General features: G+C 45.7%; 1 protein-coding gene and 1 non-coding gene across 2 annotated transcripts in view; both read right to left on the reverse strand.

Annotated features, from left to right (window-relative positions):
• Positions 1-280: 280 nt before the first annotated feature.
• Positions 281-26,310, reverse strand: part of LGMN (legumain) — a 34,768-nt gene continuing 8,738 nt past the window's right edge. The window contains exons 2-14 of the mRNA XM_061159321.1: positions 24,872-25,039; positions 14,724-14,821; positions 13,533-13,614; positions 12,086-12,171; positions 10,864-10,939; positions 10,148-10,210; positions 8,796-8,862; positions 7,786-7,904; positions 7,610-7,699; positions 5,303-5,503; positions 3,285-3,455; positions 1,166-1,233; positions 281-861 (exon numbers count right to left, since the gene is read on the reverse strand). Of these exons, the coding sequence (XP_061015304.1) occupies positions 819-861; positions 1,166-1,233; positions 3,285-3,455; positions 5,303-5,503; positions 7,610-7,699; positions 7,786-7,904; positions 8,796-8,862; positions 10,148-10,210; positions 10,864-10,939; positions 12,086-12,171; positions 13,533-13,614; positions 14,724-14,821; positions 24,872-25,009 (1,302 nt within the window). The 5' untranslated portion in view covers positions 25,010-25,039 and the 3' untranslated portion in view covers positions 281-818. The remainder of the gene's footprint in view (positions 862-1,165; positions 1,234-3,284; positions 3,456-5,302; positions 5,504-7,609; positions 7,700-7,785; positions 7,905-8,795; positions 8,863-10,147; positions 10,211-10,863; positions 10,940-12,085; positions 12,172-13,532; positions 13,615-14,723; positions 14,822-24,871; positions 25,040-26,310) is intronic.
• Positions 23,133-23,238, reverse strand: LOC133068738 (small nucleolar RNA U13). The gene has a single exon (XR_009695689.1). It is a non-coding gene; the product is annotated as a small nucleolar RNA U13 (small nucleolar RNA).

Consider the following 26,310-nt stretch of genomic DNA (forward strand, 5'->3'; position numbering starts at 1 on the left):
ACAGAGGAGAGCAGGAAGTTGAGGAAGACAGGGCACTTTCAGATACACCTTGAGGATGGGCCAGGCGGGGGGGGGCAGGCACTCCAGGGCACAGGCACAGCAAGGAACAAAGGCACAAGAGGCTGAAAAGTACAGCAAGTGGGGGGACGGGGGTGCTGGCAGGAAGAGCCAACCAGTGCGGTGGGGAAGGGGATAGGAGACAGATGGATGGGGGAGGGCTCCACTAGGAGGGGCCCGGAACATAAACTAAGACGTCGGGGACCTGAAATTCATACTCAGATTCAGTGATAAATCTTTATTTTTTAGACTTGTCCATTACTGCCAAATAAAATATAAAAGCAATCCAAAATTACGCTATTTTCGAAAAATAGTTTTCCATTTGGGGTTTGTGTCCCTCTTCCAGAAAATCATGTGAAGACTTAAGAGGTTCTGACGTCAGATTCCGCAGAACAAAGACTCTTTCATTGGCTACAGAAGTCCCAGTGAACTTCTCACTCCTTAAGCGTCATGGGCAAAACACCCTCTTAAAAAGCAAATACACCCTTCTCAACACAGAGCTTGAGCTTCCCAAGTCTCTGGACTTTTCAGAGGATCACACAGGACCTGTAGGTGCTGGGGGAAGTAGGTAAAGGTGGGCAAGCCATCCTGGGAGAGGCCTGGAGCGGGCTCCGGTGGCCTGACCGCATCCCTGGGAGGACCTACAGCCACTGGGGCTAGGGGAGGGGGGCCTCGCTCAGGCTCCAGCTCTCCAGTCTCTGATCAGCACACATTCTAAGGGACGGTGATCACATTCGGTAAAGCTTCAAGGAGGCAGTGTTTCAGCAGTAACCAAGGCACACCTTGTTCATGGACAGTTTTATTCTGTAAGAAACCGGAAAAAGGAGGTGGTGAGCTGGAAGTCGTTCAACTCGGAAGAAATGAAGACCCACCAGAGAGAACCCACCAGGGAACAGAGAGTTGTGTATGACAGACCCACCCAGTCCAGCACCCCTGGGGATGCATCTGTCTTGAATTCCTCCACAGTGAGAGGTAGAAGCCAGCAGAAGCAAACTACCCACATGTAGAAGAGGATAGCAAAGCTGCATACACCCTTCTACTTTCAGAAGGACCCACCTCCTCACCTTCCCACCCCCACTGACCCTTTAAATGCCAGGTGCTGGCTTACCTGTCAATCGGATAAGGGTTTTCACAAAGGTTGACCAGCACGTACAAATGTCTCAAAGCATACTCATACTAGAGGAAAACAAACCAAAATGACACGATCAGACATCATCACTTTATAACACAATCAACTCCTAACTTGGGAATACATACAGCATCTAGACCAGTGGTTCTTGGGACTTCCCTAGAGGTCCAGGGGTTAGGATTCTTTCACTGATGAGGGCCCAGGGTTTGATCCCTGGTGGGGGAGCTAAGATCCCATGAGCCACCTGGTACACCCAAAGAAAAAAAAAAAAATTGGGCCAGTGGTTCTTGACCTTTACTGAGTCAGGGATCCCCCCTCCCCAACTTTGGATAATCTGGTGTGATTTATAGACCACTTCCCAGGAAAAATGCACGTGCACAGGAGATTTGCAGCACTTTACAGCAATCCTATAGCTCCTTCAAGTCCAGATAAGGACTCCTGGATGAGAAACTCCTGGCCCTGCTGCCCTCTGTCAGCTCAAACCTCCTCTGGCAGCCTGACTTTTGGTCTGGAACAACTGACGAGGTATGGTTAAGTGAATGCTAAACCAGATGGCAGCGAAGATCGAAATAACTGGGGATGTTATTCTTAAAAAGCACTTCAAGAGAATCTATGACCTCACAAAAAGAAGAGGAGATTCGCTTTCTGTGAGCCCAAAGAGCAAAAAAGTAACATCCGATGATAAAGTATTCTTTGAAAATGGAAAATTTAAAGTTATTAAAGAGACTGCTTTGTTGAAAAATGAAAAATAAAACTGAGATTCTCTTAATAATAGAGAACCATCTCCTGAATATAATATTTCCAGGTGGCTCAATCTGGAAAAAAAATCTGCCAGCCAATGCAGGTAATGTGGGAAATGCCGGTTCAATCCCTGAGTGGGTAAGATCCCCTGGAGAAGGGAATGGCAACCCACTCCAGTATTCTTGCCTGGAGAATGCCATGGACAGAGGAGCCTACTGGACTACAGTCTATGGGGTTGCAAAGAGTCAGAAGTACTGGAGGGTGATCATGGTCTGCATATCACAGCCCAGACAGAACTTTCTGCAATGATGAAAATATTCTATAACATTCTCAATTCAGTAGCTGCTAACCACATGTGGCTCCTGAACACTTGAAATGTGGGTACTGTGGCTAAGGCACTGAGTTTTCCATTTTGTTTCATTTTACTGAATGTACATTCATGTGTAAGTAGCCACCCACAGTGAGGCTAGAGACTACTGTATCAAAGAGCATAAGTCTAAAGCGGGATTTGGCAAACTTTTCTGTCCTGGGCTGGATAGTCTATATTTGAGGCTTTGTGGGCTGTCTGAACTACTCAACTCAGCCGCACCATGAAAGCAGTCAGAGATGCCGTGTGACTGAGTACAGCTGTGGCTGTGTTTCAGTAAATCTTTATTTATAAAAAACACAGCTATGGCTATGTTTCAACAAAACTATTTATAAAAGCAGGCTGTGGAGAAAAAAAGCTCAACAGTCTGTGGGCAGGAATGGGCCGGTAGGTCACAGTTTGCGAATAACCCCTTCCTTGAAGGATCCAAGCATCATCTAAGTAGTGACCAAAAAAAGAGGGGTACCTTCCAACCCTGACATTCTACAATCTGCAGAAACCAGGTACTTTCTTCTCCATGCACCAGGGACTGACTTCAGCAACAAATCTTGGGAAGAGGTCAGAACAAACCCAAAAGGGAGAAAACCTGTGTGGCTGGCGTGAGGGCAGGGGTAAGGGGTGGAGCTTGCCAAGGAAAGCCCAGTGTGAAGACAAGGAAGTCCCCTTCAAAGGCCAACAGAAATGGGAGATGAATCGTCTATAACTGGTTAAACTCTCCCAGCCACGGGGACAGTTAAGACTGTCTGGGACCAAGACTGGGGGGGAAGGTCAGTGAATTTGGACGACGTTCCCCCTCTCACATCCCACCAAAGACCACAGAATGGGTCTGCTGCTGTTTCCTTCTACACCACGGAACTTTCGACAAGGCAATGCACCTGGTGTGTGGACCATACTAACTTGGGTGTGCAGTTGAAGGTGCAGAGGAAGGCCAAGCTAGTTGGCCACGGAAACTGGGGAGCAGAGGCTGGCGGCCCCGGGGTCTGGGCTTACCGTGGGGTTGTGCCAGTTGAAGCAGTGTGAGCGGAAGTGCGACACGGCCGTCTGGTAGCATGCGTGCTCTGTGAGCGGGGCTCTCTGGGACAGGAGCCTGTCCACCTCGGCGGCGGACCCCGAGACCAAGGTGACGATCTTCCGCACTGACTTCTCAATGATGTTCCTGGCCTGTGAAGCGACAGTTTTTTTTTTTTTTTTTACTTAACACAGTCTCTCTTAGAACCCTGGACTGGTTAGATGCTTCTCTCACACCGCCCCCACTCCACTATGTTCAGAGATGCCAACAGATGCTTTCTGCGGCAAAAGATGTGCACACAAGGCTTCTTTACAGATAGAAACCTCCAGAAATACCTTGCCTCTTAGAGATCTTCTGGCATGATGGGAGTATTTAAATTTAAATACCTGAAGAGCAGATATGGCCCAGACTGAGGAGGCAGGGGTGGTGGTGGGGGGGGGGTGCTGCATAGAAATTGTGTCCCAAAGTAGACTGTGGTCCCATAAACGGTGCTGTGTGTTCACAGGCACCTCTGTCTGTTCTAGAAACCAGCAGATGCTTACACAGAATGACACAAAGAGGGAGGGCATCATTTTTTTCCCGGATGATGAAAACCAGCATCGCAAAGGGGCAGCTGCTTCCACATCATCCAAAATATATAATCGAGTTCCCTGACCCTCCCACTCCCCAGCCAGGGTTTGTTCCATTTATGCCCAAACATTCCCTGCCCTCTGTGTTTTAGACCAGCAGCTTTCGACTTGTCGTCTAGGACCACGGAAGTCCCCCAGATTTTTGGGGGGCTCCATATGTCCTCCCTTTCTCAGCTATGTATCTGTGTGAGGCTACACTTTCTTTATATATTTCAGCAGAACTACAGAGCCCAACAGAGTGAATGCAGACACAGGAACGGGGATCAAGCTATTGTCTATTATGCTGGGCACAAAACAGACTTGCAAAAAAATGTTGTGATGCCACTCTTCTCACTCATATTCTTTTGATCTTAGAAAATAATTCTTTTTTATAAAAAGTATATTAACACAAAATGGGTTTATTATTATTTCAAAATGAGTTAATATTTTACAAATCTCAGTGTTCATTTCTAAAGCAGTAAATACTGATATAACCCACAAAAACAAAAGCTCTTTGGGATCAATACTTTTAAGCGTGTAAAAAGGTCTAAGAGGAAAAAATACGAGAACTGTTATTACACTGTGACAGCAACAAAAGAAACCATCCTGGGATAGCTAATTGTCAGAATCATGAGATACATGCATTTAAGACAGTTTACATATTTTTCTTTTTTCTTTCTTAGAAAATTCAGGCCGTGTCCCAGCACATCAGTTCCTGGGCTGTGCTTATTGCGGGGTGGTGGGGGGGGAGGGGAAAATGGGGGAATGGGTGGGGTGGGCAGAGTCAGCACAGCTGGCTTTGTTGGAAGGACAGTCAGTCTCTGCCAGGTGACTCAAGAGTAAACTCCTAGTGGTTCTACTCACACAGCTTGAATTTGAAAAGAAATTCAACCAGTTCCAAACAAACCCAGTTATCGTAAGATTGCTCAAGCATTTTAGGAAGAATTTGGGGCAGTGACTATGATTTCCTAAGCCAGCAGAAATTTTTTGTGGACTGGACCTTTTTTTTTTTTTTAATATGATTAGCTACTCACTCACCAAGCAGCAAAGTGAAAAATGTCTCCTAAGCAACTAGGGGTAAATAAAGAAACACCCATGTGCCTTGGCTTCTTGGCAGAAAACAGGTCCCCTCCTTTTGCTTCCTGCTTCAAAGAGGTCAAGGCCAGTTCATCAAGGAAGAATAAAGCTGGCCCCTCTCCTGCTCATGTGTGTCCACTTCACAGCGAGTAAAGGAAGGTTTTGTTTCCCATATATTCCCATGTGGTAGGAGGAGGGTGACCCCAGAGCTCCGTCCCCTGGTTCCTACCAACACGGAACTACGGTCAGGAGGCAGATGGGGCTCACACATGCTTCCCGGCAAGGCTGGGGCCTGCGACTTAGCCACCACTCACCTCCAGATGCCTGTCGATCTTCTGGACAAGACGCCTGGACTCCTGCAGATCGTTGCTGCTCATCAGCTTCCTTTTCATGATGGTGAGTGGCACCTCGGGGCTTGGAGTGAGGTCAAGGCGACTGACGGGGGGCAGCGAGATGGGAGAGCTAGCTTTGTGTTTCATACCCTGAAACTGCATCAACTTCATGGCAGAGATGGACTGGGGAGGGAGAGAGAGTTGGTTTGAGTGGGAGGAGCAGAGGTGCCAAACGTACCCTGGGTCCTGGAGTCCAAGTTCGCCCCACGTGGTTTCGGGACCACAGAAGGGTCACAGTCACAGCCTGAAAGCACAAGTTCAGTCCTCAGCAGTGGGCGAGGTGATGCATTTGAGCACCTGAAATCCACCGATGATGAACTTTGAAGATGCCTGGCACCCTTTGCAGCAGAACTGCCCCAGTTCCGCCGAGCTTGGACCAGAGTCATTTCAGCCACGGATGATGCTGGGTTGTGTCACCACCACCCCCATGCTCACCTGCCTGCCCCTAGTGACAGAAGGAAGATGCAGAGCATCTGGCGGGTTAGAGCTGAGGTCTGAGTCCACTGACATGGGAGAGCCAAAGCCACAGGGGCGCAGGGTGGGGGGTGTGGGTTGGGGGTTGCGGGGCTGACTTGGCATCAGGGTCTAACAAGCAGGCCCGGCTGCCTGGCTCTGTCTGCCCACAGAGGTCACTGCAGACTGGATCCCAATTAAGAGGAAAAGAAATGTTGCAAGCAATCATGTTCCTAAACCAAGTAACACTAATCACTAATTACCAAAACACTAATTTAGAAACAGCTCTAAAACAAAAAATAAAATACGTGTGCATGCTAAGATACTTCAGTTGTATCTGACTCTTTGCAACCCCCTGGACTATAGCCTGCCAGCCTCCTCTGTCAGTGGGATTCTCCAGGCAAAGATACTGGAGTGGGTTGCCATGCCCTCCTCCAGGGGATCTTCCTGACCCAGGGATCAAATGTATGTCTCTTTTGTCTCCTGCAATGGCAGGCAGGTTTTTTACTACTAGCGCCACCTGGGAAACACAGGCATACATATATAGACATATAATGCTTAGAAAAGATCCTTCAGGGGACCTCCATGGTGGTCTAATGGTTAAGACTTCGCACTTCAATGCAGGGGGCATGGGTTCCATCCCTGGTCAGTGAACCAAGATCCTGCATGCCAAGTGGCACAGCCAAAAAATCAAAATCCTTCGTACCTCCTCAACCAAGAGCAGACCTGGCCAATGCTGAGAAAACTACAGAGAACAGAAAGCCTAGGGCAGAAGAGCTGCTGGTGGTACCTTCCCCTCCATCCAATCCCTCAACGAAGCCAGGGTGGTGCCATCTTTGACCCTGCCTCCCCCAAGTCACCCTTCCCTGGCTTCTCTCCACTCCTCCACTCCACGACCCACCTCTCAAAAGCCTGACCAGGCCCACAGCCTCCTGAGTGCATGTCTCATGGCCTGTGACTGGCTCCAGGGCCCTCCCATCCACATGCTGCCCAAGAAGTGCTAAAGGACTTCTGGACTGACTGGCTCATCAGTTCTTCTAGAAGGCCAACGCTTATATCGAAGAAATTCAGCTGGTCAGCTCTCAGATGGTGGTAGGCCACTGGAGGAGGGCATCTGGTCATACAGGCTGCTAGGATCACCTCCCCCCCCAATCACCTCCTCTGCACATCCCAAGGGCTGGCCCCACAAGTGGGACTTGAGGCCCAAGCCTTCAGCAGCCACCTAATGTGACTCTGTCAGGACAGCCCTGATGGACTTACCTATTGGACCACCTAGGCACCTAGGTCCTTTCACAGCTGGAGGTGATAAATGTCTCTAATTTAGAGCCTATGGGTCAAGATAACATCCTGCAAGTGCAGGAAGGCTGGACACATCCAGCATGTGGGGTTCCAGGGGGCAAAGCCACAACACTCACAGGATGAGATTATCCGCTAACCTCTCACCAGGCGCTAAGTCTGTGTTTAGCGTTGGGGATGTGCTGCCTACTTGTGCCTCCCAATCACCTTGTGAGCTAGGGCTCTGACCAAGGAGGAGACGGAGACCCAGAGAGGATAGGTAGGTGGCCCAAGCCTCAGAAATTTGTGAGTTTGAACCTGAGTCTGATTCCAAAGCCTGAGCAGATTCTCCAGGACAGAGTGGCCGTGAGAGGCAGAGCCAGCCCTGCCTCGGCCATTCCTCACCTGCCTGGATCCCGGTTCTCTTCACCGGGGGACGAACGTTCCCGGCGAGTCAGCCTAAGACTTGGGTGCTGTCAGGCCTGTGAGGCCCCTACTCACCTTGTTCCCATACTGCATGACGTGGCTGGTGTTGGTGTGGGATTTCACCAGCTGGTACTGCTTGTGGAGGGTCTCTTTGGTCAAATCCTCCTGCAAAAGTGAAAACGTTTCAAGCCCTCTGACCATCGCAGCTGACACCTAAGCCTCCACTGAGCAGCCGGCCCCCGACGGCTCACCACGTCTGAATCTTCCATCCAGTTGACACTGTACCAGTCCCCCAGGTACGTGGACCGCTGCTCATCGTAGTAACAGGCATAGGATGACTCCCTGGGGTTGGCAGCCGTAGTTGCATAAACTGCAAGGAATTAAAGATACCTTTCAGGCGTGTTTTATCCTCAGCTATCTGAGGATTCCCCTGGAAACTTGAGTTCTTGCTCCTTTCCTGGTGCAATCAAAGCACATCACCTGTGATCAGCTCAGGGAGGACAGGAAGACCTCCCTACATCCAGCCCTGTTCACTCAGTTACAGTAACTCATCTAAAATTAAAGGTAGAAGAAAGGGAAGACAACTGATAGACGCTGTCTGCTATAATGAGTGAGCAGGCATGCTTATTGGGACATCAAGCTGTTTTGGAAAAGTGCTAAAAGATCAGAATCTTGAAGGATGTGGACCTCATTTCATTTCCAGAGAAACAGAACATTTACTAATATTAGAGAAACACTTAGGCTGACTGAATCTATGAGCTACCACTTACTATCTAGCTACCATGGACTCAGAGCGATGCTGGATAAATGTCATCACTTAAAATGCAACTCTCCAAAAAAAAAAAAAAAGTGTAACTCTCCCAACAGACACTATCTTTATCCCCATTTTACAGATGGGGATAACTGAGAGTAAAAGAAGATAAGTCATCTGTCCAAGATTAGACAGCCAGCAAACAACACATTACAAAGGACAGAGAGGCCAGTCCAAAGACTATAATTTTGGACTTAGGTAGCCCTACGAGAACCTGGCAGAGCACCACAGAGCAACATCACGTCACCCCTGACCACTAATCCTCCAGAAGTAGAAGCCCAGAGCTGCCCACAGGTATCCCCCTACTTCTAGGCACCAGGCTGCCCCAGGCCCCTGCTTCTATAAGACACTTGGTTCTTCCCATAGGCAGAATCAGCGAAATGTCCAATTGCACCGCAGAGCACAGTGCTCACCCAGCCCAGCTCAGAGGTCAGTGTGCCCACCACCTACCATTGATGTCGGGTGGCAGGTGGTTCATCATGGACCCAGACTCGCAGGCTTCAATGTAGAACACCATCTAGGAGGCAAATCAGACAAGTGAACGCCCCCTGGCCAGGCACAGACCTCTCACCAAGGCCACTTTGGTTCTGCCCACTCTCTTGACCCATTTCTCAAGAGACTTTCACTTTTAGGAGACATCTGTGCTATAAGAAGCTGCTGCCAGAGGCTACAGATGCTGTTGTCATACAAACCAGAAGGACTCAAATTTGTGTAAGGCTAGTAGTAGTAGTCGTCGCTCAGTCGTGTCTGACTCTCTGCAACCCCACAGACTGTAGCCCACCAGACTCCTCTGTCCATGGAATTCTCCAAGCAAGAATACTGGAGTGGATTGCCATTCCCTTCTCCAGAGGAGCTTCCTGACCCAGGGATCAAACATGGGTCTCCTGCATTGCAGGCAGATTCTTCATCATCTGAGTTACAGGGAAGATCCTCGTGTATGGCTAATAAAATAAGATGATCTATTAGCTGAAATAATGCAGGAAAAATGGAGCCATACATGATGCTAAGGAAAACTGATTTTCCATCCAATGCAGGGTATACTTTTCAGGAGCAAAACACGTTACTCACACAAACATGCCAGAGCTATGCAGATTCCATACAGGGTGCAAAAGGGGCTAGAGAGGGCCAAAGGGAGAATAAGGTGGTATCTTCCTCCCCAACCACCCCAGACTGGTGACAATCTTAGAAAGAGCAATCTCCAAAGTGTGGTCCCTGGACTAGGAACATTGTTGGAAAGGCAGACCCTGGGGCTTCCCCCCAGAAACACTGAGCCAAATGCTGGGGGTGGGGTCCATACTGTGCTTTTTGTTTTTTTAATTTATTTGCATTTTTGACTGCACTGGGTCTTTGTTGCTGTGTGCGGGCTTTCCCTAGTTAAGGTGGGAGGGCTTCTCATTGCAGTGGCCTCTCTTGTTATGTAGCACGGGCTCCAGAGCGCAGGCTCAGCAGTTGTGGCACATACATTTAGTTTCTCCCAGGCAAGTGGGATTGTCCTGGCCCAGGGGTCACACCCACGTCCCGGCAGTGGCAGTCAGATTCTCAACCACTGGACCACTAGGAAAGTTCCCACACTGTGTTTTAACAAGATTGCCAGTGATTCTGACCTAACAGCTGAAGCTTGAGAATCACAAAAAAGTTATTCCTGAGAGACCAGAGGTCAAGATTGACGGAAAGGACACCTTTTCAAAAAAAAAAAAACACAGCCAATCCAGAGTTAGAAGGCCCATCACAGCACCGTGGGCTCTGCTCCCACTGCCTCCCTCATACCCTTTCCCCAAGGCCGCCCCAAGCACTGACATTACCTTTTGGTACATCTTGTGTTCATACATGTAACGGATGGTCTCATTCAGGTCCTTTACATGAAGCTGAAAGGTAAGAATATGGACACTCAGACCAAACACGTCAAGAGAAACCATGTGCTGGATAACCCACTAATCAAGTCCCAGTGATGCCTTATAAATTCTTATTTAGAAATCCTTAGAGATAATTATGGTGTACAGCATCCCAGAACGTCGTCAAGGGCTTTGTTCACATATTAAAGAGAGGAAGCAGATGTGCTTCCTCTTCACTTTGTCCAGAGCACTCAGGGCTGTGTTCTATGACTGCATCTCGTGCAGGCACCCAAGTTGAGGGACAGTGACTGATACTGTGATGTCAGTAGACATGCAGGGAAAACTTGCCACAAGAGCCGCCTCTGGATAGATTTCAAACTGCTAAATGCAGCCCCATACCAGCTGCACAGAAACCACCCCATGTAATGAAATGTAAACCATGTAATGTACGACATTACAGACACACATCACAGGTGTACCGCCGACACTGAGGTTTTGTTTCCTGTTCTCCCTGCTTGCCTTTTTTTTGGGGGGGTGGGGAGGGGCTACCCTTCTCAGCTTGTAGGATCTTATTTCCCTGACCAGGGATTGAACCCGAGCCCTTGGCAGGGAGAGTGCAGAGGTCCTAACTATTGGAACCTCTGGGAGTTCCCCACGGCTTGTTTCTAAAACATTAAGAAACTCACATCTTCGTTAGGAAACACCAGTATTCCAGTGGCTCCGTGATCCGTGAAGTAAACGAACACGTGGTCCCGGGGGCCACTGCCAACAGACACACAGACAAGCATGAGAGTTGAGGTGGGCCATTTCCTATTCCTGCCTCCGTGTCTCTGAGAAGTCACTCCAGTCAAAAAACTCAAGAAGCCTGAGGATTACAGTCTCCCAACCATGTAGGAGGAGGAGCACAAGAGACCTGTCTCCGGCTTGTTCCCTTTGATCCGGCTTGTTCCCTTTGATCCTGCTGAGTGCTACTCTGAACCACGAGGCACATCCCAGAGCCTGGAAGGCCAGGACGGAGCTCAGCAGACAGCCCAGGGAGATCGGGAGAGTGGGGGCCTTTGGCCATTGGGCCTCATCCCAGGCGGCCACACTCTCCTACCAGATATCCCCCAAACGAGTAAGGGAGCCAGGACATGCCACAAAACGTGGTCCTTCAGTTCCGACTGCCCTCCATGGCCCTCGGCCTGCACACAGCCTGGGACGGCCACCGGTGCTCCCTCACCGGAGGGCCCTGTTCCAAGATGGCAGAGATGTAACAACTCACTTGGAGGCAATCTGGTTTATCCCGCTCGAGATGTCCCTCTCTGCTCTAACTCATAGGAGCTACCTGAGCACAGGTCTCCCCTCAGATACGAGAGGAACAGCACCAGCTGCCTAGTACCTGAGACTCTGAGGCCATGCTCCCGAGCTCCCTGACATCATGTCAAAATGCGGCATAAAGAGATGCTGCATGGGACATCTCTCACTCACAGCCAGCAGGGCAAGCGCTGGGATGAATTTTCTTCAACACGGAGGTTTGCTCTGAACTTATCAATGTCCTCCTCCCACTGGGCTGACCTGCCATCAGAGCACAAGGTCAGCGGGAGGCTGGGTGGGGGTCCTACAACCTGACTGGCCGCAGAGCTTCACGCAAGTCTCAGGGTGTTCCAACAGACTAGTAGCAGGTTTAAGCAATGGGGAACATTTCATTAAGAATAACGAGGGACACTGGATCATAGGGTTAATTTGTTACAGAAACGGCTGCCAAGAGAAGCCACAGGTTCTGTGCAGGCTGTCAGGACAAAGGTCCCCACGCTGCCATCTCTCACCAGTAAACAGGCCGGAAGCAAGAACGAGGCCTAAATGAATTCTCGATTCTGGAGTACCAGGTCATTCAGAACAAAGGGACAGCCATAAAACAGATGTTACCTCTTTAAGACCTTTCCAGATCCTACGCCCTTCACTGCTTCTGCATCACCTCTCAACACAGCAAGGAAATTCTTCGGGGTGACATCCTACGAAAAATCGGGAGTTGAAATCAGATGCAGCAGTCACTTCAAATCAGTGTGTGTGCTGAGTCTGTAGCAGAGGGCCCAGGCCATGCCCACACACCTCCAAGGCTTAGGGATGAAGGGCAAACACTCTGTCACCAAGAAGACCCAAAGCAAGGTCAGGGTTCCCAGGACATGTGCGTGACCTTGTCTCAAGCATTGTCTGGTCTTTGGCTGATGCCATTCAGCAAGCCTGCCATTTCTTCTTGATCATTATAAAGTACAGGTGGAGAAACCCAAAGATGTCAGTAGGAAGGGACAAATAGCAGAGGAAGAGCATGTGGCCTCAGAGAAACAACAAAGATGGAGACGGAAACTTCTGTGCCGACCTTTGCAACTGGCCTGCCTCCTCGAAGGCTGAATCCCAAAAACATCCTTTAAAGGGGACTTTGTAAAATGGATATCTGATTATTTAAAACAAAAAAAGAAATTACCAAATACACAGAGGAAAGAATATAAATCACCAGAAATTCCACCACCTAAATTTTGGACATTTCCTTAAATAAATCTATGGAAACAATTTCAGAAAAATGGGATCATCTATGTTATATGAATGATGTATCCGATTTAATTGTTCTTGAATTTAAAAGAGAAAAATAAAACTGGAAGAACCGCTAAACTTCATAGAAATGTTTCTCTCTCATGAGAAATATTGGTTCCTAAAAGATTCCACTGAAATTAAGAAAAAGAGGGTATGAAATCCAGAAGGATAATAAAATTATGGTGTTTTTAAAAATGTGCCAATGTACTGGGTTGGCCAAAAAGTTTGTTTGGTTAATGAATATGCTCTTCAATAAAGTTCATTGTGAAAATGAAAAATGTCTTTTATTTTTACCTAAAACCAAACAAAATTTTTGGCCAACCCAATATATACCCTCAATCAATTGGGAAGAATACTTTGGAAGTGATATACTATTATAATAATGGTGGAAAACTATCTCAGCAAAATTCAGAGATACTACTTTGCACCAGGGCTGGCATTTGAGAAAGCTGATTTTCAGAAAAGGACACAAATAGTTTATAATCAGATTAATGACAGTATCTTAAGAAAATCAGGTATTATAGAAAGAAAACTACTGAGATTTAAAGTATAATAAAACTAGAAATAAAAGATTGGTAGACTACCACTAATACTTTTTTCTTCTTTCTGCTTTCTTTCAAAATTCACAGAAATTATGCCTCAGGCACAAATCTCAATATAAACACAAAATGCTGGCCAGAAATCTGTCTAATGAGATCCTGATTCCAGAAGTACAAGGAAGAGGGGAAAACCATCATTGAAATGAAGCAGACCCCGCTGGCTCCAACCCCGCGCTCCGCCTCACCTCGCCTGTGTAGTCCTTCGGCACACCCTGGTACACGTCTGAGCCGTTGGGCCTGTTGATCACAATTCCCGGGGTGGGATTGCTGAAAATCAAAGGATGCAATGAGGCACACAATTTGATGTATCTCTGAAATCTGCATCTTCATAAATATGTTCCGGTTATGCATAAAAGGACTAAACAGTCATGACTGTCACAGACACTTCTCATCACCCACCCAGGTCCCCAACATGGTAGTGGTTTTAGTAGCCCGAGGGTCTTGGGGCCCCATAAGTCCTGAGCTCCTAGCCGGAGCAGTGAAGGGCTAAGCTCTTCAAACTGAGGACAGGAACCCAGGCCCCCATGTGCCTGGCCTCCCGATGGACACCAGCTTGCATCTTGGAGGGGAGATCTCATCAAGAGATCTCTCAGAGAAAAACTACTTTCAGAGAGAGAACAAAAAACAAGGCTTTCATGCAAGAGCTTAGGCATTAAAGCTCAGAATGGATTAGGAACCATCATGTGATCACTGGAAAGGGCACAGTTGGGAACTGAGGAGCTGGGAGACTAGAGCGGGTTAGAGTCATACCCATACCTGCTGCTGCTTTTTTTTTGGCAGTGGAGGAGGAAAGGGTGAGCCACTTGGCACGTGGGATCTAGTTCCCTGACCAGGGATTGAGCCCCTTGCCCAGAAGCTCGACATGTTAACCAGTGCACCACCAGGGAAGTCCCTGATATCTGCTGTTTCTGATCTCCTCAAGAAATCAGATAAGCAGGCATGAGAGAACGGTTTGTAAAATTAAATTCAGCAATTTTTTAAAGAAGGAAATACGTATAGAAAGAAGGGTGTGAGGATCTAAGCTACAAAGGAGCCTCCTGTGTACAGGCCTCCGAGGCGCCCCGGCGCAGAGGTCAGGAACAAACACCACAGAACCTAGTGATGAGTTGGTTCTCCAAGCCGAGAGGGAACTCATGCTTTAAAGCTTGCAAAGCCCGAACCTCAGCACCTTCACTAGCATTTGCTATGTCCTTGTCATTGCTGGGTTCCACCAAGTTATGGTCAAAGCTCTACATGAAGTAGGTGGGTGGAATTTCAGCTGGGAGTCAGCTTACATTCTAATGTTAGGCTGCCCATCTAAGAATTCCTGAGAATCTGTATTTTTTTAAAACGCCCTGAAGTTCCTCACCATCAAGTTCAAAGGCCTCCATACTCACTCTTCAGAGTTGGCGATGTCGTCATACATCATCACGATGATCTGCTCATCAGGGATCCCATTTCGGTGAACAATCTGGTATGCATGGCACGCATCCGCCTAGGAGAAGGGGTTTTGTCAAGTGTTAGATTTTGCCCAGAAGAAGCCAATTTGGGAGTTTTCATGAGCAACGTGTTCTTTCTCATGGAAGAGGTGCTGTGTCCCAGTCCCTACTGGTCAGGTATTTAAATCAGTTTAAAACACATTCATTTACCTTTTTCAGTTCAATTTTTAAAAATCCACCCTTCACCATGAAACTCTCATCAGGCAGTTAGTGTAATATGTGGACTACACTCACTCACACACACACACACACACCTACCACCACCACATCTACAGGAAACAAGGGCTTTTGAAAGTCCTGAATAAGTTATTTTCATTTTCCACACCATAGAAAAGGCTCCTGAAAGCACTGATTTAGGGCTGAAGAACAGAATGACAGAATGATAAACCAAGAGATTAAAAGCTTAGCGGTTAGTTCTGTATCACACAGGATTCTTCTGGTTCCAGTAACCCTAACCGCCACAGTTGCTGTTCAGAGAACTGAGTGAAAAACTCAAAAATTCAGCTCAGGAACTAAAATGAGGAATGTGTTCTTTAGTTTAAAAAAAAAATAACAAGGGTGACCATAGTAAAGGTAAAAGAAAAACTTTGCTAATGAGATTCCTTGTCCATAAAAAGGTCAAGACAATTTTTGCTTCCTTTTTCAGATGATACAGACTACACTCCATGACATGGAAATCATTTGAGGACAAAAGGGGAAAATGTTACCTACCTTTCTGCTTTTACTTAATTATGTCTTTCCTAGGGCAGAGCATGAAAGAAATACTGTGCCCAGTTACTTACCTCTCTAAAGAAGAGGGCTTCAGAAACTGAATGTCCACAGATCATGTTCTAAACAGCTCTTAGCAGAGCAACTGAAATAAAGCTCACACACCACCAAACCCAGCATTCTGCCTGTAGATGTCCCAAACAAATGGACTTTATAGCAAAAATGGGTGCTCAAAATACAGTTGCTAAATGTTGTGTGGGTGAGTCCAAGACCTGGCATTCAAGAGCTATTAGATGAATAGATAACTGAATATGAAAACATACATTTATGGACTTGCTCTACTTGCCAGGCACTATGCTCAGACTTTCTATGTACCATCTCATTTAATTCTCATCACACCCCTCTGTGACAGTGATTCCCATTTCACAGTGAGGTCGTCAAAGCTTAGGGACGGGAGGTGACCTGTCCCAGTCACACAGCTCAAAGTGAAAGATCCCAGGTATTCTGACTCCAGAACCTGATCTTGCTTTCAGACAATACAGAAAAATAAACTGTCTGATGTTCATATAATGGGAGTACCATAAAGCTCACACAAATGGAATAACTAAAAATGAATGAAATACAAACCATGCTTCAAGATACATGAATCTCAGGAACATAATGAGAAAAAGAACAAATGCTAGAAAAAAAAAAAAATTCACTATGATTACATTCATATAAAGGTCAAAACAGGCTATAGGAAACATGTTGTTGTTTAGTTAAATACCCAGATGGTAAACTCTAAAGTAAGTAAAAGAAATCTAAGGAACTTGCCCTTTGGCAGGGTCAAGATTAGACCAGATAGGGGACAACGTACTAGCAATTTTCTTTTTCTTCAGTTGGGTACTGAGAGAGTCAATTCTTAGGTGGGTTGATAAGCAGTCCAGGGGTCCCCAAGGAGAGAGGGGTCTGGAATTCTCAAGGAGGAGAAAAGGACAAAGGTTTTTTTCCTCTACATTCCTTAGTCTTAGCCTCAAGTTTTCATCTTTAAGCCTGGAACTGATGATTACACAACAAACAACTCAGTTTAAACTCTGTACTAAGGATTGTACAACAACAATGTATCCTTCTTGAGGACAGTTTCTCCTTCCTGAAAACCTGGCTAATCCTGTTATCTTAAAATGTAAATTATGAAAAAAAATGTAAATTATGGGAGTGGGTCCAGTAAGATCTTTACAACCTCCAGACATTCTTTTGATTCATTGTAATAACTAATTAAAAGGTATTTAACTCCATTGCTAACACTAGCCAGGAGGTACTCTTTCTGCCCCCTTCTGATGTCTCTGTCAGAAGCTTTCTCTCTTTTATACTTTAATAAAACTTTATTACACAAAAGCTCTGAGCGATCAAGCCTCATCTCTGGCCCCAGATTGAATTCTCCTCTGGAGGCCAAGAATCCCGGAGTCTTTCGTGGCTCAGCAGCAAACCTTTCAGTACAAAGTACATAGGTATTCATTTTCTTATTATTCTTTACATTGCAGGCACATTATATAGATATTTGTCTTCTATTTCATAAGAAAAAAAATCAAACAAATATTATGTCAGATTTAACCTTTTCAATGAAACTGGAGTGAGCAGGCACACCCACCCACTCACCTCAGTGCAAACCAGCCTATTATTTATCTCTCCTGTTAGACACCATAAAGCAGGTTCACCAAAAAACAAAAACAACTTAGGAATAAACTTAGCAAAAGACGTGTAAGACTTATACACTGAAAATTATAAAACTGCTGAGGAAAATTAAAGAAGATCTAAATACACAGAGAGATATCTCATGCTCATGGATCAAAAGACATTACCACCCTTAAACTTTTTAAAAAACTAGCTCAGTTGGTAAAGAGTCTGCCTGCAGTGAAGGAGACCTGGATTCAATCCCTGGGTCAGGAAGATCCCCTGAAGAAGGAAATGGCAACCCATTCCAGTATGCTTGCCTGGAAAATCCCATGGACAGAGGAGCCTGGTGGGCTGCAGTTCATGGGGTCGCAGAGTTGGGCATGACTGAGCAACTAACAACACCAGTGGATAAGACTCCACACTCCCAGTGTCTCCACTGCAGGGGGCATGGGTTCGATCCCTGGTTGGGGGACTAAGATCCCGCATGCTGTGCAGTACAGACAAAAGATAAAAAAAATAAAAATAAAATACCTCTCCTCTCCCCCTCAAAAATTTTTTTAAAAAACTGATCAGCAGGGATTTCCTCAGAAATTGACAAGATAATGCTAAAATTTATATGTAACTACAACAGTAAAAATATATACATATACTGAAAAAGACAAGAAAGCTGGAGAACTTTAACTTCCTGTTTTCAGAACTACCCTGGGAAAGGAGAATCTTATCAACAAGTGGTGCTGGGAAATTCTGGATATCTACATGCCAAAAGACGATCTTAGACTCTCACCTCACACCATATATGAAAATTAACTCAAAATGAATCATACTTAAATGTAAGTGCTAAAACAAAATTTTCTAAGATAACACAGGAGAAAATCTTTGAAATCTTGAACTGTAATTGCACAGATGTCATAGATATGACACCAAAAACGTGGTCTATAAAAGAAAAAAAATGATAAACTGGACAACAACAAAACATAAAATTTTAGTGCTTCAAAAGACACCAGTCATAAAGTGAAAAGATAAGTAACAGAGAGGAAAATGTTTGCAAAACACATATCTGAGAGAGGACTTGTATGTAGAGTATGCAGAGAACTCTTGTACCTCAGTAAAACTGGTTCAATTAAAAACAGATAAAAGATTTATATAAACATTTCACCTAACCAGATATACTGATAAGCACATAAAAAGATGTTCAGAATCTTTACTTGTTAGGGAAATGCAAACTCAAACCACAATGAGCTACCACTTCACAGCAGACAGACAATAACAAGAACTGGTGAGGATACACCAGAAGCTTCATCCACTGCTTGCGTGAATGTAAAATGATGCAGCCATTTTGGAAAATAGTTTAAGTTTCTTTAAAAGTTAAGTATAAATTTACCCTATGACCTGGGAATTCTACTCTTAGGTATCTGGCAGGAGAAACAAAAACGTTTATCCACACCAAGATCTATACTCAAATGTTCTTAGCAGAATGCTTCAAATAGGCAAAAAAAAAAAAAAAGGAAACAACCCAAATATCCATTGAGTGGTAAACAGACAAAATGTGATTTAACCATACAATGGAATGCTACTTGGCAATAAAAGGAATGAAGTACTGATATGTGTTACACAGATAAAGTTTAAAAACATGACCTTAAGAGAAGCCAGACACAAAAGATCACATTTATACTCCATTATACAATATGTTCAGAAAAGGCAAACTCACAGAATTACAAAGTATACTAGTAGTTGCCTCCAGCTGGGGACTGGAAATTGGCTCAAGGGATCTTACTGGGGAGATGGAAATGTTCTAAAACTGATTTATGGTGATGTTTGCGCAACTTGCTAAATGCACTAAAACATCACTAAACACTTAAAATGGGTGAATTATATACGATCTGTAAAATACACTTTAATAAGACCACACATTTTAGAAAATATATTCAGCCTATCCTGTTAGTGCTCCCCTATGCTCCTGGGCTCCTCACCACCACCCTGACAGGCAGACTCTTTTTGACCGGGTCAGGTAAGGGCTCAGGGCTTCCACCACCACGCCTCATGCTCTGCCTCCACACACAGAGGTCTCAAGCCAAGCAGTGATCCTCTCCTGGGTCCTTGGAATTACTTGCTTTCCTCCCAACTTACTCGACTCAAAAGGGCTTTCAGTCAGAGCCAAGCACTCACACCCAAAAGAAATAAAAAAGTAAGGCTAAGCCAAGTCAAGTGACTTGGAGACAGTGCTAAAGGTTACTTCAATGACTTTCCTGCAGCATAGCTTATCTCTGTGCATTTTTTCCCTTAAAAACAGAAATGCCATAGGAGAAATGCCACGTGAGAGGAAGGTATTGAGCAAGACTTGACGTAAAGGGCCGAGCTCTCTGGGCCACTGAACAGAGACTGCTGACTCAACTCTTAGCGTAAGGAGCTCCGATGGGATTGCTGATTTCCTAGTGGAGGACTGTCCGGGCCACTGATGATGCCGCCCCACCTCAGGCACTGTAAGCTAACTAAGGGCAACCAGCCCGCGGCAAAGGTGTGTTCTCGTCACTGCCAAGGGGTCCACCTTCAAGCCAGGCAGGGGCTGGGAAGAGTTCTCATGGGCTGCTCTTTGAGAGGAATATGTATAGTACCCCTTCCTGGCACATGCTCTGAGCTCTGCTGAGGCTAAACCCTGAGTCTGGGCATTGGGCGGGGGCCAGGGGGCTGCTAACTCAGCTGGTAAAGAATCCACCTGCAATGCAGGAGACCCCAGTTCAATTCCTGGGTCAGGAAGATCCACTGGACCCACTCCAGTGTTCTTGGGTTTCCCAGCTAGCTCAGCTGGTAAAGAATCTGCCTGCAATGCGAGAGACCTGAGTTCGATCCCTGGGTTGGGAAGATCCCCTGGAGAAGGGAACGACCACTCACTCCAGTATTCTGGCCTGGAGAATTCCATGGACTGTATAGTCCAATGGGTCACAAAGAGTCAAACACGACTGAGCGACTTTCACTCCCTGAGCCCATCACCACCTCAGATTTTCCAGAGGAGAATCAAGAGGTTTGGAGTGAGATTACATCATTTGTTCAAACCAATACAGCAGATGACGGAAGAACAGCAACTACACCTGGGGGTCTATGCAAGTCCCGACCGCCCTGCCCAGCACCTGGCTTGTACAAGGACAGCCCTCCTAGGCTATTCAGTCCTGCTCAACTCTGCTCTCCATCTGTTTCTTTTCCTAAAATATAAAAGTGATACTTTGTAACAAGATGGATTAACTATAAAAACATTATGGGGAGTAAAAGAAGCCAGACACCGAAGTGTGTACATTGTATGACTCCATTTATGAAGTTTCTGGAGAGAGCAAGACAATAAAGACGGAAGACAAATCCTTGGGTGCAGGAGGCTGGGACGAGTACAGGCACGGGGGAAGGTTCTAGAATGATGGGTGTGTCCTAAAACTGAACTGTGGTAACATTTGCACAACTGTCTGAATTTACTAAAAATCACTGAACTATGAGATAGGTGAATTGTATGGCATGGAAACATACCTCTTCAATAAAGCTGTTTCTAAAAAGTGGTAATTACATACACCCTTAAATATATAAAGTGAAAGGTGGTCATTCAGAAGTATAATGACTCCCACTAGACCCTCCATCACCATATCTTTTCCTCCCAACTTCAACATCTACAAGTTTTGGACTTCTCCCTCTCCCTTCCTGCCTCCTCTTGGACCCATGGATGCTCTTAAGGAGGCTCCTGAAGCCTTCCCAGGAAATGGTAGCACTCCCTTCCTCTCTACCACAGCCCCCAGCTCGAGACCAGCAGAGGTGAGGGGGCATCAGCATTCTCCCAGCTCCTCCCTCACCTCTTCTGTTGCCAACACTCCAGACCTTCTCCTTCAGATCCCCACTGCCCAGTGGTGACCTCAAAGCTCTCCTCAAGTCCCCTGCTCCCAGTGACTCCTGGCTCACATCTCCTCTCCTCCCAACACCCCCCCATATCCCAACATCCTCCTGATGGCTTGTGCAAGGGTGAACTTCACCTTCAATCCACTCAGTTTTCCTTCTCAATGCACTCTGATCTCTATACTGAAAGAAACCTTCCTCTAGTCCCATTCCTCCCCTGGTGACCTATGTTCTTCTTTCTCCCCCTCACAAGCCTGTGGGAAGAACAGCCAGTACAGCATCCCTTGTGTGGTTTGCACCAAAGGACCTCTTCCTCTGTCATCCATGCATCAGAGTCTGGCTTCTGCTTCCGCCACCGCAAGAACCTGTCCTCCAAGACCTTCCTGGCCCATACTCAAGATGCAACATATCCCACTAGCATCACCCCAGACCCACCAATTCCCTCACTGCCATCCATTCATCCCAGCCACAAATGGAAAACAGAGAAATCCAATTCAATATAACCAACACGTGTTAAATAACCATCATAAAGCATAGAAGAGCGCTCTGCCACGATCTAATTGTGCCCAGTATACTAATCTTCCCTAAACAAATTTGTGATAACGAGTGCTATGTTCACTCAAGGAAAATGTAAACCTCAATAAAAATGTAAGTTTAAAAGTCTGTGCAGGAAAAAAAAAAGTCTGTGTAGGTTCTACGGGAAAAGTTCTTTCAAATGCTCTTTTTGTTTCCCCCCACACTTAGAATTTTTTATTTTGTATTGGGGTGTTAACTGGCTACACCTCAAATGCTCTTTTAAATGCTCAGTCTCCAAAGTCAAGACAGCAAGTGTTGACAATTAGTCAAGGAGAGAACTCAGCCGGCAGGGATATGGGCCAAGGCCAACCATGATTCAGCAGCTACGCTTCCTCTGCCCAGCTTTAGCACCAGCATCTGCCCTTCTTTAGGGACAGAAATTTCAGTCTGTGGCCACTTCTTTTTGCTTTACTGGCTTCATTCCATTTTGATATGAAGTAGTTTACCCAGGGAAACTAGCAACACTTTAAAAAAATTTCCTGGGAGCAAAGGGTAATCGGATACCTATACTGAATAATGTTTAACCAATACATGCTTTTTAAAGTTAGTTGTATAAAAACCAGGGGGTCTGATGAAGCAGCCAGTCTGCTATCAGTGACCCGTATTTAACGCCCCATCGTTCTGACGCGTGGTGAGAGGCAGAGGAGAAGATCGAGATGGGTGGTTACTACTCGGATTGCTCCTCTTTAGCTGGGTCAGGTCTGTGTGCTGCGCTTAGTCGCTCGGTCGTGTCCAACTCTTTGTGACCCCAGGGACTGCAGCCCGCCAGGCTCCTCTGTCCATGGGATTCTCTAGGCAACAATACTGGAGTGGGTTGCCATGCCCTCCTCCAGGGGATCTTCCCCACCCAGAGACTGAACCTGGGTCTCCCGCATTACAGGCGGATTCTTTACCATCTGAGCCACCATGGAAGCCGGGGTCAGGTCTGGGTTAAGTATTAAAAAGGTATCATGCTGCCAATGAAAATAACTTTTTAATCAAGCCAAATTTCCTATTCAGCTAGCATATAAAAAGCATTCAAGAACTAAGTCATTCAATAATCATCAAATTACAGAGCTGGTAGAGAGTTCACCTAAACCAACCCCCATTTAACAGATTATGAAACTGATATCCCGGGAGGGAAACACACATGAGGCAGCCCTGTTAAGCAATCACAAGCACAGACGCTAGGTCTAATCTGGCAGCCACTGGCCACACTTGGTGACTGAGCATTTCAAAGGTGACCAGTTGAAACTGAATGAGTGAGTGAAGTCACTTTTTGCGACTCTTTGCGACCCCATGGACTGTAGCCTACTAGGCTCCTCCATCCATGGGATTCTCCAGGCAAGAATATTGGAGTGGATTGCCATTTCCTTCCCCAGAAAGTAAACATAAATAGGGAAAAAGAACTGGGCCGACTGCACATAACCCCACAGTGGGGGTCAAATGAGTTCACTTGTGATTGCCTGTGCATCTCGTCTCTGAGAACTGAAAGATCCAATGAGTTTTTTTTTTTTTTTTTCACGTCAGACAGGTAATGTGCCGACGTCGTAACAAGGTTTAGGAAGGAGGCACATATCACGCAGCAGCGTGAACACCCAATCATCATGCTCATGAACTACAAAAGGATCTCCAATGAGTTTTTTAATAACAACTTTATTAAGGTATATAATTCACATATCATACAAGTGAACCTTTTAAATATACAATTCAGTGGTTTCTAGTATCTTCACCAAGTCACACAACCATCACCATTCTCTAATTCCAGAACCTTTTCATCATCCCTAAGAGAGACTCCATACTCATTAACGGTCATTCTCTGTTCCCTCCTCTGCCTACACCTTGTCAACTACTAATCTACATTCTGTTTTCACAGAGTTTCCTATGCTAGACTTCCATATATAAATGGAATCCTGTGGTCCTTTGTGACTGGCTTCTCTCACTTAGGATAATGTTTTTAAGGTTCAGCCACGTTGAAGCATGTATCCGAACCTTGTTCTCTTTTATGGCCAAATAATAATACCTTGTGTGGATAGACTATACTTTTTGTTTATTCATTTATTGGACACTTGATTTGAGTACAAGTTTTTTGGGGGGACATACATATTCTTTTTTTTTCTGAATATATACCTAAGAGTGGAATTGCTGGGGTCACAGTTATTAACCTTTTGGGGAACTGCCTGACTGTCTTCCAAAGCAGTTACACCATTTTACATTTGCACCTGGAGGCTGCACTTTTAATGTATTTACAAATGTAGATTCTTTCCTCTCTAATTTCTGCCAGGCTGATTTGCTGAGAGTGCCAGGAAAGATGAGTAGGAAGGGGTGAGGGCAGAGCAGCAGGGTAGGGGTGTGGCGGGCAAGGAGACTCATGATGCTGCTTCCAGATTCCTGTCTGCAGCTATGCGGCCTCACGCGAGTCACCTCCGGTCTTCAAGTCTCGGTTTCCTTCTTTATTAAAATGAAGGCACTAGGCCAGTAGGTCTCAACTAAGGACATGTAGCAAAGTCTGGAGACAATTTTGGTTGTTACAGTGGCTGGGTGATGCTCCTGGTACCTAGAGGGCAGAGGTAGGGATGCTGCTAAACATCTTACATGTGTAGGACAGCCCCCCAACAGTAAAGAATTACTTGGATGGACCCAAGCGTCTACAGTGCCAAGGTTGAGAAACCCTGCATTAGACTGAGGTGACCACATACGGGCCATTTTGAGGAACAGCCAAAATGGTTTCAGAAATGGCTGTACCACTTTATAATCCACTAAGCAATGGGGGCGGGGGTGGAGTGGTGAGTTCCATTCTCCACATCCTCATCAACACACTTATTTCTGCCAACCTAAGAGGAACATCTGTTCTACTTCTGGTTGCTGGGGGGAAGGGATAGTTAGAGAGTTTGGGATGGACATGCACACATGGCCGCATTTAAAATGGACACCCAGCAAGCACCTGCTGTCTAGCACAGGGAACTCGGCTCAATGTCACGCGGCAGCCTGGATGGGAGCGGGGTTTAGGGGACAACGGATACCTGTACATGTACGGCTGAGTCCCTTTGCTGTTCATCTGAAATTATCACAATACTGTTAATCAGCTATACCCCAATACAAAATTAGAAGTTTAAAATAAATAAAATCTTGATAGCTTCAACTCCATCCCAAAGCAAAACCAAACCAAAAAACAATAAATAAAAAGCCTGTTCTAATAACAATGTCCAGGATTGTTAACAGACCGCCAGTGTCATACAGGAGAAGATGAGTCATGTTCTTACCTGGTGCCTATAATTATACCAGCCATTTGATCCTGCGACAATCACCACCCAGTGCTTGCCTCCATCCTCAGGGTCATCCAGGGGAACAGCACCAAGTCCCAGGACCAAGCTGAGCAACACGGTGACTTCCCAAATCATCCTGCCCCGTTGGAGTTCCACTGCAGAAATCTAGGAAGAAAAAGGCAGAGTCAAGCGAAAAAGGAATGACAAAACCAGAAGAACACTACTGGACCCTAAGACAAGATCACAGAAAATGGGTCAAACTTCCCTGGAGTGGAGCAGGGGGTTGCCCATAGCGCCCCACCTTCACTACGGGTTGAAGTTAGGAGAATAAACCAAAGAATATTGAGGAAGCTCTTGGGGCAACTTTTTAAAGTTTTTGTCACAACTTGGAATACAGAAAACAAAATTCACTAACAAACTTCACTGTGTTGGAAAAATATCTACCACATACTATGAACTGTTTTAAGAAAAGAACAGACATATAATGTGTGCATAGCAAAATGTGGAAGGCAGACAAAATCTAACAGTAGTTATTCTTGAGTGGTAGATAGGTAGAATTAAGAATGATCTTTCTTTTTGTCTCTCTTTACTACAAATAATATATATTACTTATACAACAAAGTTTGTAAAAATTCAACATACACTTGATGTAAATACTGAGGGGCAATTTATGCATGTGAGCTATCTGGGTAAACTATAGTCTAACACTGGCAGCCCAAATGAATGTCTTTGTATAATGCTTACAACCCATTTACATTATTCTATACAAGAGGCTGGGCAAACATTTTAATCCTTGTTTTACTGGATGGGGAGGTTGAAGCAAGAGAGAAGTGACTTACCCAATATTCATGGACAGTCAGCACTGGCCACAGACCAGAACCCCTGCCTTCTGAATTCCTGGTCCACCCTTTCTGCTACATGGTTCTGCATCTCAACACTTTATTCTTTTTTTTTTTTTTTTTTCAACACTTTATTCTTAATGAGCTACATGCCCAATTTTACACTTCACGGCCAAAACTTTAAAGAGAGTTTTAAAGCACAAAAGGCAGAGCTAAGGCCGAGTCCTGGCCACCCTGTATTACTCAGACAAGTATGCTGTTTTAATGGCCTGTGTCCTGACTATGTTATTTTTAAAAAAGCCTTCCTATGGCAGAAGCCAGGCCTGTCATTCTGAGATAAGAGGAAAAACAGTCGTTGAGACGTAGGGACTCAGAACAGAATAGTCTCCAAGGCTAACCTCTGCCTCTGATGCTTTTTGACAAAACAGTGCTCATTTACTCATTCATTAATGCATTCACTCATTCATTCACCCACTCAGTCAGAGTCTCCTGAACTCTGACCCTGCCAGAAAAAGCACTGGGGGGGTGGGAACGCAGTAGGGACAAGACGAAGCCTCTATCCTCATGGACTGCAGAGCCAGCTAAGGCATGAAAGAA

Source organism: Dama dama, chromosome 13 (genome assembly GCF_033118175.1).
Source record: "Dama dama isolate Ldn47 chromosome 13, ASM3311817v1, whole genome shotgun sequence".
NCBI lineage: Eukaryota > Metazoa > Chordata > Mammalia > Artiodactyla > Cervidae > Dama > Dama dama.